The following is an 18425-nucleotide window of genomic DNA, read 5'->3' on the forward strand; positions in this document are numbered from 1 at the left end:
GGAAGATGAATGAGCCAAAAGAAATAGTTGAGTTGCTGAGAGAGATCATTTTGCAAAGGTGTATCATCCAGGTGGAGATTTTATCATTGCTGATGTTAGAGATACGTAACCAAATTGAAGTAGATGAACAGGAGGTGTTAAGCATATTAAAAAATATCAATGTGAACATAGCAGTCGGACTGGATGGCATATCAGCCTGTGTACTATGTGAATATGCAAGAGAATTAGCATTGCCTCTGATGAAGTTGTTCAATCTGAATCTCAGCTCTGGCATAGCTCCAAAGGAGTGAAAAGAGGGTAAAATAGTACCACTGCATAACGGTTGCTCCAAGAAAGAGGTAGAAACAGGCTAATTAATATTATCAGGAGTGGTTGTTAAAATATTGGAAAAGTTAGTGAAAGGTAAAATACAACAGTGGATGGATAGGGATGAGTTACTCTATAGTGAGCAGCATGGCTTTGTAAAGATTAGTCCTGTCTTAGTAACTTATTCACATTTTATAATAAAGTAACAATAGAATTGGATAAAGAAATGGATACTCCATGTTGCTCTATCTTTTGAAAACTATTACAAAAGATGGAGCAAATGGGAATGGATGTGAGACTAGTAGAATGGATATGGAGGTGGCTGACAGACAGACACCAGAGAGCAGCATATGGTAGAGTGGAATCTAGGGGAATGATGTGACTAGATTGGTTCAGTACTAGGGCTACTACTCATTAATTTGTATATCAGTGACATATGGAAAGATTTAAGAGGAAATATTCAGTTGTTTGATGATGCAAAACTGGGGAGAGCAATAGTCGATAAAGTTGATGTAGATATCCTGCAGGATGATTTAAATAAATTGGTATTGTGAGCAAAGGATAATGATTCTCAACTTAATTTTGCAAAATGTAAGATTATGCACTCCAGGTTGAAAGGTTGCATATGATGTATCATATTGATGGCACTGAATTGCAGAAAAGTGATGAGGCTAGGTACTTAATAATAATTGTGGACAAAGGTTGAAGTTCAGTGGGTATACTGCAAAAGTTGGTAAAACAGCTCAAAGGATTACTTGCATGTTGAAAAACATTCTAACAAGGCTATGATTCAGCCACATCTTCGCTACTCAGCACAGATTTAGTCACTTGGGTTTCTTGGGAACCAGGAGGCAGTAGAGAGGATTCAGAGATGAGTGACCACGATGGTGACAGGTCAGTGGAATACGAGGATTCAGGGTAAGTAGTTGGGACAGAATACATGATAAATATCTGGAAGGTGGCCAAAATATTTTCAAGTAATTACTTGGAAAGATTGGTAAATAAAACAAGCAGTGACAGAACACATTAAATAATTGATAACTATTATTCAAGAGAAATGCAATCAGAAACCTAAAATGTAGAAAGGCAGTGGATGATGTCTAACCAAAAATGCTCAAATGTGGAGGTATAAAAGTTTTACAGTGGTACTATACTGCATAATTCAGAATGACTGGTCAGGCAGCCAATTCCTACATTTGGAGTACAACTCTCATGATGATGATAATATCCATCTGTAGAATTCCACTTCTGGCCAATGGCCTCTCCTCAGTTTCTCTATTCTTCACTCTCTCTCACACAGACCATCTTCATCTAGTTGTTTCCTCTATCACCTCATCTCATGTCTTTACCTCATCCTCTGAATCTGTATCTATGGGAATGCAAAAAAGAACTGCCAGGATGAAAGGTGACTATTTCTCATCTTTCATACACGGACAGCCTAGTCCAACTTTAATTGTTTGGCTTTTTGAATAACATCAATTTTTGTGACCTGCCAATTCTCTTAATTTTTTAACATTTTCTTTTTTTTTTAATTACCAAGATACTTCTTTCCCTTGTGCAACGGCATGCGTACAACACATTATGTCAATGTGGGCAATACAATGGCTTCTTCCAGCAGCTTCATTGAGAGAGAGAGAGAGAGAGAGAGAGAGAGAGAGAGAGAACCCTTCATCCACTGTCCAAATCTTCAGTAATTAAATGATATTTAGTTTACTCTGGACTATATTTCTGGGGGGAAGGGGCTTAAGGGTCAAAGCTGTACAACTGAAAGAGACCTCCACATAGCCTTTTAAGCGATGCAGAGAACCAACCAGGGCTTCTGACCTCATGTCCAATCCTCACTTTCTAGTGGTGCACCCTGTTAGGCATCAACCCAGATACTGAACAGACACGGATGGGCTGGCAATATTGGATTTAGCCAATCAAACTATATTTTATTGGCTTAAACCACAATGTAAAATGATGGTACAACATGACAGGATTTCATGCTGGTTGGGTCCTCATCTGGATAAACAAGGTTCCCATTGTTTTCATCAGGAAACCAGGGCGAACATTGCAAAGTCGGCTACAAGAACAAATCCCAAGATTGGTACTATTCTCACTGATGTTAAGAACCATCAATGAAAAAGAAATGGATCTAGCAGCAGAAGATTGGATAAGAACCAGATCAACATAATAGGCATGATTGAAAGAAGACAAAAAAGAAGACATGGCAGAAGCTGGTAGAAGAGGACTTGAGGATGAAGAACTTGGATGTGGTGACAGCCCAAGACAGGAAGATGTGGAGGAGACTCATCATCAACAGTGACCCCACTTAAGTGGGAGAAGCTGCAGAAGAAGACTGAAAGAAGACAAAAATAGATAATATCTTTCTAAGCAACAAATACAAAATGTTATATTCAAGCAATAACAAACAGAGAAAACAGGACAAGAAATAGAATTCAACACTAAATGTGAGGATAATCTTCTTGAATGGAAGGCAATATCAAATAGAGTGATGTGGACAAATATCAGAATGGAGAACTGCACAATGAGACTTATTTGTGCTTAGGGTCCCACAGACGGTTCTACCAAGGAAGAAATGGAGGAAGTTTTTGAGGCATTAGAGAAGGCAGCTGGCACAGTGATAAAAGAAAAGTCGGTCTTATTGGAGATCTAAACAGCAGAGTAGGAAATGATTACCAGACATACACAAATGCTTTGGGAAAATTTGGAGAAAAGCACAAAGCTAATAATAATGGTAACTGCCTGCTGGATTTCTGTTGAAGACAGAGTTGCAACATAAAAATGTGCACAAATTCACATGGAGAGAAGATGCGACAAATAAGCAAAGTTTCATTGATTATCTTATAGTTGATAGTGATGTTTTCCAACTGGTTCAGAACAGAAGAGTACAGGGAGGATTTAAAATAGGAAGTGATACATGCCATCAACACCAGACATAGAGTTAAGTGGAACAAGACAAAAGTCATTCACAAAAGTCGGTTCCTAATGGAACGGCTATACAAAGAAATTTGTGAAACATTACTTCACTCCCCTAACCTAAACAGATCCGATGGTCTACGTCTTTCCCCCTTGTGGGAGATAGTACTTTATAAAGCAGCAAATCTTTCCTAACATATAACTGTATACACATATATATATTAAAAATAAATAAAAAAATAATTAAATAATAATAATAATTATTATGATAATTGAATAATTAAATAACTAAATAATTAAAATTTAAAAAAAAAATAAATCATCATCATCATCATTATTATACGTATCAAGGATTTAGGCCTAGTATGCCCTGTTCCGGCCTTAGAAGTCATCGTTGAATCATTTAAGAGGACGTCCTGGTTTTCTTTTTCCTAATGGCTTGTACTTTAAGGCTTGTTTTGGTAATCTTTCTGTTTTCATTCTTTGAACGTGTTCCATCCATCTATGTTTATATTTTTTAATTTTTTCAATTACTGGTTCTTGGTTTAATTCTTTCATAATATCTTCGTTTCTTTTGTGATCAAATAGGGTATACTTTGCAGTTTTTCTCATAACTTCATTTCTGCTGTTGTTAATCTTTGTTTTTCTTTTTGTTTTATTGTCCAGATTTCGCTTTCATACATTAAGACCGGTAGGGCTAATGTGTACTTTTAGTCTTATATACTTTTAGCCTGGTTTGTTTTTGAACTAGGTTTGGCTTAAATATAGAGTTAATTACTCCTGTTATTTTTAAATATTTTGCAATTTTTATGTTTATATCTTTTTCATTTTCATATGTGATCATACATCCTAGATAGTTAAATGAATTCACCTGTTCTAAGATCTTGTTATCTAATACTATTTTAGTTCTTGCTGGATCTTGTCCTTTAAAGGCCATAGTTTTTGATTTTTCCGTTGATATTATCATACCATAATCTTTGGATATCTCATTTAGATTTAAAATAGCTTTCTGTAAGTTATCTTCAGAATTTGTAATTATTATTTGGTCGTCTGCAAAGAGGAGAGTGTTTAAGTTAACTGTAGGTGAAAGTTTAATTCCTTGATGTAAATTTTTACTCCATTTTATTATTATTTCATTTAAGTAGATATTAAAAAGAGTTGCTGAGAGGGGTTTATCTCTCTTGTATATGATAGCTCATGATTTAATCTTATTTGTATTTGATTATTTTCATATATACTTGTGACAGCTTTTAGGATATTATTTGGTATTTGTCTTTCTTTTAATATGTTAAATAATATGTTTCTTTTAACTTTGTCAAATGCTTTTTCAAAGTCAATAAATGCAATATGTGTTTCTAAATTATATTCTCTTCTTTTCTCTATTATTAATTTTAGGCAGAAGGCTGGGTCTATACATGATCATCCTTTTCTAAATCCATTTTGTACCTCAAGAATAAAGTTTTCGGAATATTTCATTAGTTTGTTATTTAAGATTCTGCTGTATATTTTGTAACATGAATTTAGTATACTGATACCTCTATAGTTTTTAGGGTCATCTCTATTACCTTTCTTAAAGATAGGAATCACAATTGCTTTTTTCCATTCTATTGGGGGGATACCAGTTGAGTAAATTTTATTTAAAAATAATAAGTCTTCCTTTGAATCTTGTTCCTGCGTATTTATATAGTTCTGAACCTAGCTTATCTTCTCCAGGTGATTTTCCGTTTCTTGTTTCTTTCAGCCTGACTTCTAATTCTTCTTCAGTTATTTCCTTTTCATTTTCGTTAAATGGTTGCCAGTTGTCTTTTTTAAAATATTTGTCTGTCCACAGTTCTGTGTAGTAATTTAGAAATTCTTTTAATTTCAATTCAGTGTTTAATTTTATGTTTTCTTTGGTATCTGCATTTAGGTGTTTCAAAATCTTATATACATTGGGTCTTATTTTATATAAATCATGTTCTAAATTAGAAACAAATTTATTCCATGATTCTCTATGTCTTTTTCTGACTTCTCTTTTAGCTATGGCTCTTATTCTTTTATATTCTATTTCATCTTCTAATCTTTTACTGCTTAACCATTTATGATAGGCTTCTTTTTTCCTTTTGATTATTTCTTTGCTTGTATCATCCCAGATCTTCGGTTTTTTTCTTTTATTGAATTTTTTGGTCTTTCCTAAGCTTTCATTTGCTGCTGCATTTAGTATCGTTTTTATATTAAGCCATTCTACTTCTATTTCTTCATTTTGTTTTATTTTATCTAGATACTGGTTAATTCTTTGTTCATATAGCCATTGTACATTTGTGTCATTCAATAGTCTAGTTTTATAAACAAATGTTTCAATTTTTCTTTCTGTTCTTGTTACTTGTAGCCATTTAGGTGGTAATCTTAATTTTATTTTAACAAGGAAGTGGTCACTGCTTATTTCATATCCTCTGTGAACTCTAACATCTAGTGAAAATTTTAATGTCTTTTCATTTAATATGAAGTAATCAATATTGATTTCCATCCTCTTGCTGCCCAAGTATATTTATGTATGTCTTTATGTTTATAGAAGGAATTCATTATTTTTAGGTTATTATAAACTACAAAGTCAATCAATTTTTTACCATTTCTGCTTAGAGTGTGTTCTCCATGCATTCCTATATTATTATTAATTTTCGTGTTTCCAATTCTTGCATTTAAGTCTCCTGCTAAAATTACGTAATCATTTTTATTTTTTTATTATATATGTTTTGTTGCTGATTATAAAAATTAATATTATCCTGTTCTCTTCCTTCTTCTGGGGCATATAAACCAATTATTGTTAAATAGCCTCTATCTATTTTTATTCTAGCTTCTATTATTCTTTCATTCCATAATTTATAATGTTTTAACTGTTTTGAAAGGGAGTTATGAATCCAAATCATGACTCCTGCTTGTGCTCTTTGGTCTCTGTCGATCCCACTGTATATCACATTAAAATTTTCAGCTCTCATAGTTCCTTTTAATTTCTTTTTTGTTTCAGTGATTACTGCTATTTTAAAATTTCTTTCATTTAATAACTGGTCTAATTCTATTTCTTTATATGCTATTCCTCTTACATTCCAGTTTGCTATGTGTATTATGTTTTGTCGTTTCCATTTTCGTTTTCCCTTTTCCATTCCAGGGTCGTTTCCCATAGATTCAATCCGATTATCTTTTTCTGTTAGCTTACAAGTATAGTTATGTTCTCCATAATAATAAATAAATTTAGGAAATTTAACCTTAGCTGCTTAGGTGGCGCTTTGTGAATATAACAGATATTGTTTAATTAGCCTTGTACCTGTACTGATGATGCCCGTGATACTCAGGTGAAAATTCTACGAATTGTTAAATAATTGACGTGAGTTAATTCCGTTATTATAATAGTTAGTAATGATATCACTATCTTGTTAAAACTGAATTCACACTGAAAAGAAGAGTGCGCAAGAAAGTTTTAAAACGAATCAAAGTTGAGCAGCTTTCAGTCATGAACTGTAGACTCAAATAGACAAACATCATTAAAGAAAAATAAAAGATTGAAAATAAGAACCAAACTTTGGAGTTTTAATGGCAAACCCTGAAGAAAACATAGATTGTTGAGCCAGAGAGAGAGAGAGAGAGAGGCACGTGGTGAGTTGTCTGTAAGGATAGAAAAATCAGAACGACATGAAGTTAAAGAGGCAGTTAAGCAAAAGAAGAAAGCCTATGGAAGGTTCCTGGCAAGTAAGTCAGCTTGTGCTCTTAGAAAATACAGAGAAATATGTAAGAAAGCAAAGTAATGGGAAGACTTTGGTAAGAACAAAGAAAATAAATATCAGAAAGGTTGCAAAACATTCTGGAAGCAATTGAAAACACTTACAAATGGAGGAAGAAGTACTGTAAAGGAGTCAGCACGGTAGTAGAAAACTCCCAACAGGAATGCAGTCAGGAAAATATATATATCCATACTTGAAGTAGAAAAGTCATCAAAAACATGAAATGTGGAAAGGCAATGGAATAGATGAAATTCGATCAGAAATGATGAAATATGGATTTATAAAAGTATCCCGGTGGCTGCATTGCATAATTCAGAAGGCCTGATCAAAGAATTGAATTCCAGATGATTGAAACAGAGCTCTCATAATACAAATCTATAAAAAGGAAAATAAAACTGAATGTGGGAATTACAGAGCTATTTCCCTACTGAGTGTTCCAGGCAGGTATACTTGAGAAATGGCTAAGAACAATTGTGGAAGGGAAGCTCAGTGTAGAACAATCTGGATTCAGGGCAAACAGAGGTTACAATGTTCAGATTGTAATTTTAAGACAAACAAGTGATAAATCTTGGGAATATAAGAAGGATTTGTATTTGTAAGTTTTGTTGATTTGGAAAAGGGATATGGTAAGGTGCCAAGAGGAAAGTTCTTCAAAATGCTACGGTTATATGGTGTAAATGGGACATTATATTGAGCAATACACAGTCTCTATTTAAGCTGTAAATCGGCAGTTTGAATTCAAAGAGGTACAAGAAGATAGTTTGATGTTAAATCAGGTGTGCGACAAGGGTGCACATTATCTGCACTGCTATTTATTATCTAGATCGATCACATTATGAAGGAAAGTGGTATTAAATCTATTATCAAAATTGGTGAAGTTAATTAATCTTAGCTCTTTACTTTACGCAGTCGATGTTATACTTCTGAATAAATTCGGCATCTGAACGATTCACTGAAAGAGTACTGTAAAAGGAATCACTGATGATAAATGCGACATAAAAACTAATGAAAAGGATATTTTAGATGTCTGGAGTAATTACTTTGAACGAATGTTAAGTGAACCAAATAGTGACAGAACTATACTAGAAAATTTTCAAGTAATGCAATGTGCACTTCTCATTGCAAAGAGAAGTACACATCAATACTTGAGGTAGAAAAGGCCGGAAAAACTTGAAATCTGGAATGGCAGCTGGAATAGATGATGCTCGACCAGAAATGATTAAGTATGGAGGTATAAAAGTTTTGAAATTGGCTACACCATTCCACAAAATATTGGTAAATTATTTTCTAATAAATTAATTTCTGATATTTGTCGACTGTGAATTCCACTTATGACTGCTTAACTAGATTTACAGAAGGCTTTTGACAATATCTCCCTTACTGCTATTCTTCAAGTGCTTTCAGGGATTGGTTGTCTTGTTCTTTTTAAAGATTATATTTCTGAGTTACATAGTAAGTCATCCAATACAATTAGTACTGGAGATTAGGAAAAAAAAAAAATCATCAATTCATTCTATATGTGGCATTAGACAAGGAAATCCCTTATCACCATTTATCTTTAGTATTGTTATTGATGATTTCTTTTATCTATGCCACCATATATTGGTTTTAATTTGAACTGATGATACAAAATAAATGCACTGTTGTTTGCAGATGATTTGATGCTTGTTGCTGAAACTAAAATGGGTCTTCAGGAGTTGTTAGACAACACTGCTCATTATTTTACTCCCAGAGTTCTTGCTATTAATTAAGACAAGTGTTTTATCATCACCCTAATACCATCAGGTCACGAGAGGAAAATGATTACATCTTTAAAGTTTCCAATTTCCCTCTTAAGCCTTTCAACATTTTGGATGATTGGCAGTATTTGGGATTAATGTTTTCAGCTGCCAGACAACGATCTTGGTCGAGTCAACTTTCAACATTTCTGGATAAGCTTCGTAGAGCTCCAGTGAAGCCTCAGCAATGGATTGCATTACTGAATCAATTTGTAGTACCTAAATTATTCCATTCTTCAGTATTAGAAAAAACCAACTTTGAATATCCCAATCAGACCAGATAAACAAGTACGTCAACCATTTAGATCTTGGCTGAGACTACCACATGATGTTCCAGTTGGTTAACTTCATGCAGCTGTTGAATCTGGTGCATTAGGAATTCATGCAATGAGATGGATGGTTCCTTGTTTAAAATATCTAAGGTTAAATAAACTCCAAAATTCATCCCCACCTTTTAGTATAGCTGCCTTTAGAATCCCTTTGACTCAATGAAATTAAAACATTACATTAGACCTAATAATGGAATGCATATTGTATTCTGTATCTCGTAGTTGACAGGAAGTCCTTCAGTGGCTCAGAGGGGTTTATATCTTAATATCTTTGGGTCTGTGAAGGAACAAGAATGTTGCCTGAAAGGGAGTATATGGATCTCGTCATGGCTAGAATAAATGCCCTTCTTATCCAGGCTCATATAGCCTGCACTAGGCATAATACAGATACTACATGTTTGGTTGGATGTAGGTTCAGACAGACTATGACACATGAAATTACTTCATGTGCAAACTTTGTTGGCTTACACTTGGATAAAGAACTTGAAACCAAGAATATAATTTCTTGGCATTTTTAATTTACAGTATCACCCAGTGGAAAAACTTTCAACATCTATTGCTAATCCACAGTAATTCAGTAATAAGGTGTGACACCTTTTGACTACTTGTATATTGAAATATGACTTGTGCATTACTTCAATCTTGGTATTACTTTTGGGTCTGGCTGTTACAGATGAGACTTCAATAAAAGTTGAAACTGGTCTGATTTAGATCTTTATTGAGGTCTGTAAGGATGTGTGTGTTGCATTATGGGATACAATGGCAAATGATGTGTAGTAATTAGCCTCTATATGTAATTAGTCCATTGTGAAATTACTTCATGTGCAAACTGATGAGACCTCGATAAAGGTTGAAATCAGTCTGGGTAGTGGCCCTTCCCATAATGCACAGCATTATACAAGTCTGTAAGGATATGCATGTTGCATTATAGTATACTAAGGCAATCAATGTGAAGTCGTAATTCATTAGCCTCTATATACAAGTAGCCCAGCCGTGAATTTGTTTGTTTACACTTGGATAAAAGATGAAACCAAGAATATAATTTCATGGCATCTTTAATTTATAGTATAACCAAGTGAAAAATTTCTCAACATTATTTCATAGTTTTGGTCTTTTTATTGATGATTATCATGCCAAATTTGTTACAGCTGTTAATCAATTTAGTTAGAGAATCCTGGAGTCTTGCACAGGATGTGTTTATGACTACAACATCATCTGCATAAAGCAAAGAGCTGAATTTGACATCTCCAATTCTGATATCAAGCCTAATGCCACTTTCTTTCATAATGTAATCCATATAGATGATAAATAAGACTGGAGATAATGTGCATCCTTCTCTTACCCCTGATTTCACATCGAACATCTTCCTGTGTTTCCTTCAGTTTTAATTGCTTACTGATAACTTAAATATAGATGATGTATTGCTTTGTATAATGTTCCATTCCTCTCATATAATTGTAGTGTTTCGAAATTCTTTTCTCTAGGCACCTTGTTGTGTGCCTTTTTCGAGATCTACAAAACTTAAGTAAAGAATCTTGTCATATTCCAAAGATTTCTCAACTATTTGTTTTAATAGTGAAAATCGATCTTGAAAACCTCAATTTGGCTTGAATCCGGTTGATTCTTTTTCAAGTTTCTCTTCCAGAATCTTTCTCAACCTCTTTTCAAATAGGCTTCCATAAATCTTATCTGGAATACTCAGCAGAAAAATTCCCCTGCAATTCTCACATTCAACTATATTCCATTTTTTTAATAGATGGGTAAGTACTATGAGAGCTCTACTACAATCATTGAGAATTCAACCTTCTGTCCAGGCTCTCTGAATTATGCAGTGTAGCCACTGCAAAACTTTATACCTCCATACTTAAGCATTTCTGGTCAAATATCATCTACTTCAACTGCCTTTCCACATTTCAAGTTTTTGACAGCTTTTTTCTAACTCAAGTATTGATATGTACTTCTGTTTGCATTCCTTATCTGCAATTTTTACCTTTATCATCTTTAATTCCATTTACAGTACTCTTTCCTCAATATCTAAGGTTTTTCAATATTTCCTCCTGTCCTTGCATTTACATTCTATATTCTTACTGAAGTCTTCCCATGACTTTTGTTTAACTATTTTCACACATAGCTCAGCTCTCTTATATTTTTTCTCTTTCTTTTTTTACAGTACTCTTTCCTCCATTTCTAAGATTTTTCAATAGCCTCCACAATATTTTGCACCTTCTTTGATATTTACATTCTATACATTCGACACTTTGATATATTCTATATTCCTACTGAAGTCTTCCCATAACTTTTGCTTACCTCTCACATAGCTTAGAACTCTTATATTTTCACTGGATTCTTTTAGGGCATCTGCTGACTTATTGGCTAGGAACTTTGAGTATGGTTTCTTCTTTTCCAGAACTGCTTATTTAATTTCTTGTGTACACTTTGGTGTTCTTATTTTTCTATCCTTGCAATAAGTTCACAATATGCCTCTCTAGTTGAATCATTCAATGTTTTTATCAGAGTTTGCATGGAGACGCCAAGGTTTGGTTCTTGTTTTCAAAACTGCTTCATTCTTTCTTCAATAATGTTTGCATAGTCGCATCTACAGTTTACCTATAAAAGCTGTTCATCTTTAATTAATTTAAATAATTGATTCAAATTAAATAATAATTTAATGTGATATTCAGTTTCCTACTTAAAACTAAGTGACGTTCACTTCCAATCTGAAATCCTTTGTACACTCTTGTATCCTGAACCACCACGAAGATATCACTATCAACAACGATGTAGTGAATGAGGCTTTTCTTATTTCTTGTGTCTTCTCAACAAGTGAACTTGTACACATCTTTATGCTGAAACATGGTGTTAGTAATGACTAGTCCATGCCCTGAACAGAAGTCCATAAATACTTACCATTATTATTAGCTTTCCTTTATCTACATTCTGTACTCTTTATATTTACTATTTTAATGGTTATTTTCTCAGTAATCTCTCAGTATCCTTAATTAGGGAGAGTTTATTTCACACTTTAGTGTCTGAAGTTCTAACACTGGTGTGGCTCTATCTATACATCCACATAAAACTAAATTATATCTTTTTTTTATTCATTCACTCTTCTGTACAGCTTGAATTAATTCATATCCTAGTTTCATAATTATACCAAAAACTAATCTGGTTAGACTAAAGACTTATCATGTGAAGGAGAATAAGGAAACCAAGGCTAAAATTAATATAATTAATACTATTCTTGAAGTCTATTTTTAATGGCAAGGAGGAGGGTGGAAGTACTATAATAATAGTAATTTACTTTATTAACCACGCTACCGGCCAAGAAGTCTATAGATGTTCAAGTTATCATGGATGCGAAGTGCAAATTAAATTTGTAATACCATTGATATTACATTGAAATATATGATGGATACGAAGCGTATTTGATCCATAATGGCCGGTAAGGTGGTTAATAGAGTTACATCGGGAGGATAACTTTATGGATAATTTATACTAAGTGAATAGGATAACCTATTCTGTTAGTATAAATACACTAAGCATAACACATTAAATGAGAAAAATAAAACGAACAATATGTTTGGTACAATACAAATAGAGTATGAACTTGTTATAGGTTTTGCAACCTTTCTCCTTTTTCATACAATGCATTAAAATTTTTACAAAATTCTGGATACTATGAAAAACTGATATCAAATTCAACGAAAATATGAAAATAATAAGCAGTCTTAGAAAAGCCTGATTTCTCTTATATTAGCAACAGATTTACTCTTGCTAATATAAGATTGGTATTCTTTATAAAGGGATTAATTATTTTCATCATTTTTATTGGTGCTTAGGATATTAATTATACTCTGTAGAACAGCTTACCTGATTTTTTGAGTATAATAAAAATGACAGCTAAACAATGTAACTGCAGAAAACAAACATTAATTTTCAATATTTCATTTATACAGAAAATACATATTTACTTACTTTAATAACTCTAATATGGCTAAAACAATATCATTTACATAGCAAAATCCTGAGGCTTCAGATTTCTTAGCATGATGCAAACCACCTGCCCAGTTTACTGCAATGTCAGCAGCTTGCTTATTTAACTTCACTGCTCCAGCTTAAAAAACAGCGAGAAAGAAATACTTTTTAGTAATTGTGAAGATGAGTATACAGATATATAAATTTAAGTTGCAGAGTAGTATCTATATCCAAAATCATAACACTTTTTTGTTTTTCATGAGGATAGGAAGGACAAGAAGGAAGGAAGTTAAGTGGTGCTGATGATAGTGGAGTAAGGTGAACACAATATGAAGAGAAAATGGTGGCTGTGGCTTAGAAGCAGTGATGTGGAGATTGATGTGATGAAACATTTAGCTGGATGCTGCTATAGTCTGGGGAATGTGGAGGATGGTGACAAAAATAAGAGAAGAGTATTTTTCTAATTAACACAAGAAAAACACAAGATCAGCTTTGATAAAGTATGCTATATTGATTTAAGCTATCTTTTTCTGGTCATTAATACTATTTATTTAATGTCACATATTTCAGCCTGAATATTACAGGCCATCATCAATGACGATAATAGTTAATTACAAAGTTAAATGTGAATGATTGGTTGATTTGAAAAAGTAAGAGATGCATGATGTTATACATAAAACAATGCAATGGTATAACTGTGGAAATATTGCAATATTAATTATCATCATCATCAAATTCTTGCCATGTGCCCTCAAGGGGGTGTTACAGAATATGATAGTACTACATGAAAAAAATTACATCATTACTAACTTCCTATCTACAATTTTCCTCCAAATCAGTCTGTTACTTGTCAAGACTCCAACATTATCAGATCTTATATTTCTATCGTCCACCTATATCTTGGTCTTCCTCTGGGTCATTTTCCTGCCAACCTGGCCGAGAACACTTATTTTGCTAATCTTTCCTTGCCCATTCTGTTCAAGTGACCATACCAATTGAGATTAGCTCTGTTAATGCATTCCTGGATGCTGACAATGTCAAGTTTTTTTCTAATATCCTCGTTTTTAATATGATATTGCCATTGATGCCACCTGTTCATGCCTATAATCTTTCTCGGGACTCTCATATCTGCGGTCTCTAGTCTTTGGTCAAGTGTTTTACTTCTGACCCAACTCTCAGATCCATAAGTTAAAACTGGTTTGAACACTGTCTTGTATACAGCTAATTTAGTGTTCTGACTAATTTCTCTCTTATTCCATATGAATTTATTCAATTGACTTCCCACCATACCAGCTTTGTTGATTCTGTTGTCTATTTCCATATTTAATTTACCATCTTCACTAAAAATCGTGCCTTAAGTAGCTGAAATGTTTTACTTGTTCCACAGGTTCTCCATTCACAACACAGTTGACATTTTCAATGATTCTGCCTATTTTCATCGTCTTTGTCTTTTTAATGCTGACCTTCATACTATATCTATTACAACAGTTATTCAATTTAGTCAGAGAATCTTGCAGACTTGTAGCGGATTTATTTAGAAGTATAACATCATCCGCATAAAGCAAAGAGCTCACATTAACATCTCCAATTCTGATATGTTTAATACCACTTTCCTTCATAATGTGATCCATATGAATAATGAATAACAGAGGGGATAATGTACATCCTTGTCTCACACCAGATTTAACATTAAACCGTCTTTTTCCTGTACTTCCTTCAATTCTAACTGCAGACTTACAACTCAAATAAAGACTAAGTATTGCTTGATATAATGCCCCATTGACACCATATAACTGTAGCGTATTGAATAGCTTCTCTCTTCGCAACTTGTCATATGCCTTTTCCAGATCGACAAAACTTAAATACAAATCTTTGTTATATTCCCATGCTTTCTCGACTATTTGTTGTAAAGTGAAGATCTGATTCTGACAGCCTCTATTTGGCCTGAATCCAGCTTGTTCTTCACCAAGCTTTTCTTCCACAATTCTTCTCAACCATTTCTCAAGTATACTTGCATAAATCTTACCAGGAACACTCAGTAGACAAATACTTCTGTAATTCTCACATTCAGTTTTATTTCCCTTTTTATATATGGGTACTATGAGAGCTCTACTCCAATCATCGGGAATTCGTCCCTCTGTCCGGGCTTTCTGAACTATGCAACCACTGTAAGACTTTTATACCACCATACTTCAGCATTTCTGGTCGATATCATCTACTCCTGCTGCCTTTCCACATTTCAAGCCTTTGATGGCTTTTTCTACTTCAAGTATGGATATGTATTCCTGACTGCATGCCTGGTCAGTGTTTTTTACCACTGTGCTGTAATCACTGCTTGTTGCATTTAGCAGTTTTTCAAGGTAATTACTCCATATTTCAAGGATATCTTTTTCTCCCGTTTTCATGTCACCTTTATCATCTCTAACTCCTTTTACAGCACTCTTTCCTCCATTCTTAAGCTTCTTCAACAACCTCCAGAATATTTTGCCACCTTCTTGATATTTATTTTCTATATTCTTGCCAAAGTCCTCCCATGACTTTTGTTTAGCAAGTTTTACACAGTTTTTAGCTTTCTTACATTTGTCTCTGTATTCTCTAAGACCACAACCTGACTTATTTGCCAGGAACTTTTGATATGCTTTTTTCTTTTCGTTCACTGCCTCTTTAACTTCCTGTGTCCATAAGAGAGTTCTAATTTTTCTATCCTTGCAGACTACTTCACTACATGCCTCTCTAGCTGAATCAATCAGGGCTTTCTTCAAGGTTTGCCAATGAATCTCCAAGGTTTGATTCCTGTTCTCAAACTCTTTCATTTTTTCTTCAATAATCTTTGTGTATTTTAGTCTACAGTTCACATCTGAGAGCTGCTCAACTTTTATTCGCTTTAAAACTTTCTTACATGTTATTCTTTTCAATATGAAATTCAATTTTATCCTGCTCAAGACTAAATAGTGATCACTGCCAATTTCAAATCCTCTGTACATTCTGGTGTCCTGCACCAGGGAGAAAACATCACTATCGACAATAACATTGTCAATGACACTTTTCTTATTCCTTGCCTCTTCTCTCCATGTGAATTTGTGCACATTTTTAGGCTGGAACATGGTGTTAGTAATAACCAGTCCATGTCCTGAGCAGAAATCCAAGAGATATTTGCCATTATTATTAGCTTTGCTCTTTGCTCCAAATTTTCCCAAAATATTTCTGTGTCTCTCACAATCATTTCCTGCTCTGCTATTTAGATCCCCAACAAAGACCAACTTTTCCTTTTTCATTGTGTCAGTTGCTTTTTCTAAAGCCTCAAAAAATTACCCCACTTCTACCTTAGTAGAACCTTCTGTGGGACCCTAGTCACAAATAAGTCTCATTGTCCAGTTCCCCATTCTCATATTTGCCCACATTTCTCTACTTAAGACTGCCTGCCATTCAAGAAGATTAGCCTCATATTTTGTGTTGAATACCATGGCTACTCCTTCTTTTCCTTGATGGTCATTGCCTGAATATAACATTGTGTATTTATTGCTCAGAAAGATCTCACTAGTTTTTGTCTTTTTTGTTTCAGTCACCCCTATTATGTCAATCTGGTACTTATCTAATTCCTCAGCTAACTCCATTTCTTTGCTATTCAGGCTTCTTATGTTGTTAGTACCGATCTTTAACTCTGGTGATGTTGAGTTGGGGTTTGTTTTCAGATTTGTTCCAGTAGCTGACTTTTCGCTGTTGGCCCTGGTTCCCTGGCGAAAATGACGGGGACCTTGTTTAACCGGGCGACGCCCCAGCCAGCATGAAATTTTGTCATGTCGTACCATCATTTTTTATTTTGGTTTAACCAATAAGAATACAATTTGGTCGGCTAAATCCCAAATTGCCAGCCCATCCTCGTTCGTTCAGTATCCAAGTAGATATCTAACAGGGTGCATCACGAGAAGGTGAGGATTGGACATTAGGTCAGAAGCCTGGTCAGTTCTCCGCATTCCTTTAAAGGCTATGTGGTGGTCTCCTCTCAGTTATACAGCTTTGACCCTATAGCACCCAGCAATATTAATTATTCATTAGCTATTAAAAAAATGACTGATGTGTGATTAAAATAAGACTAACATATGTTAGATAGAGAGGGGTAATCATTCTGATTTAAGTAAGGATGGTGAAGTAAGGCCTCAGTGCTTTCTTTAAACAAGCGTTCAATTTATATGACATTGATGAAGTGTATGTCAGACCATAGGATGTTGTGGTCTCTATCTATTATATGATGTGCCAAATCAGATTTTTTTAGATTTACTGTCACTAATATATGATTGGTGTTCTTTTATTTTCTTTTCTATATATCATCCAGTGTGTCCAATTTAGAAGAATGATAGACACCAGGCAGGAGACCATGCTGATAATTAGTTGATGGGGGGGGGGGGGGGAAGTAGTCACTAAATTGTATTTCTTTAAGAATTCTGGAAATTGGTTTTGAGATGCCAGAAATGTAAAGGATTGAAACTCGACATACTTTTTCCTTGTTATTCGAGCAAGTATTATAGGAATTAAAATACTGTTGTGGTCCTTTCTGAGAAGCCATGGAGTTTCCTATATCATCAGATGCGTTCCTTCTGTAATAATTTGAGGTGTAGAACAAATGGCATGAGCACATCACAATAAAGTTTTATTATTGCAGTCTTCTGTGGTGAGCAGCCAACTGCTGTTGAATGTAGCGTCCAGTGAAAGTAGGCTTTAGATAAACTGAAGTAATTAATTCACCTGATGGAGAACGAAGGAAGAATATCTATAAAGGACAATTTGTTGTCTTTTTTCCATTTCCACTGTAAATTTAATTTGTGGACGTAGACGGCTTATATTAGATAAAAAAAAAAGTAGATAATGGATCTTCATTATGGGACCAGATAGCAAAAATGTCATCTATATAGAAACCCAAAATGAAAGCTGACAATGTATGGATGAGAAGGGGATGTCTTTTCTTTGTCAAAATAAGTTTTAGAGTCAAGTTGAAGGAAGTACAATGGAAAGTCTTCTCTTCACCACACTTACTTTTATTTAAAACAAAAGTGTAGTAAAAGAAGAAAACAGCCAATCAAGACAAGAAAAATCCTAACAAATTCTTTCAACATATGGCAATTGAAGAAATAATAACTATGGGAAGATTATGTTAGTTGATGATAATGATAGATTGGTAATGAGCAGCCTATCAGGTTATTTCACCCTTGTAAAGGCGAGATCATGGAGTGTAGAGGGTATGTGGAGGAGAGACCAATGGTGGGTGAGCAACAGGTATGAGAATCAAACTTGATGTTAATAAGGAGCAGGACATTTTTTTTTTTTTTTTAAATGTTGGTCCCACACACGAGAGGTTGGTTGAT

The 18425-nt window shown here is 34.1% G+C and overlaps 1 protein-coding gene across 2 annotated transcripts in view; it reads right to left on the reverse strand.

Annotated features, from left to right (window-relative positions):
* Positions 1-18425, reverse strand: part of HDAC1 (histone deacetylase 1) — a 229221-nt gene that overhangs the window by 113704 nt on the left and 97092 nt on the right. For both annotated transcript variants that reach the window (XM_090395692.1, XM_090395694.1), the window contains exon 5: positions 13066-13204. In XM_090395692.1, coding sequence (XP_090251818.1) covers positions 13066-13204 — 139 coding nt within the window. The remainder of the gene's footprint in view (positions 1-13065; positions 13205-18425) is intronic.

This window comes from Typopeltis vanoorti, chromosome 7 (assembly GCF_054136105.1).
Source record: "Typopeltis vanoorti isolate ZY-2024b chromosome 7, IOZ_Tvanoo_1.0, whole genome shotgun sequence".
Classification (NCBI taxonomy): domain Eukaryota; kingdom Metazoa; phylum Arthropoda; class Arachnida; order Uropygi; family Thelyphonidae; genus Typopeltis; species Typopeltis vanoorti.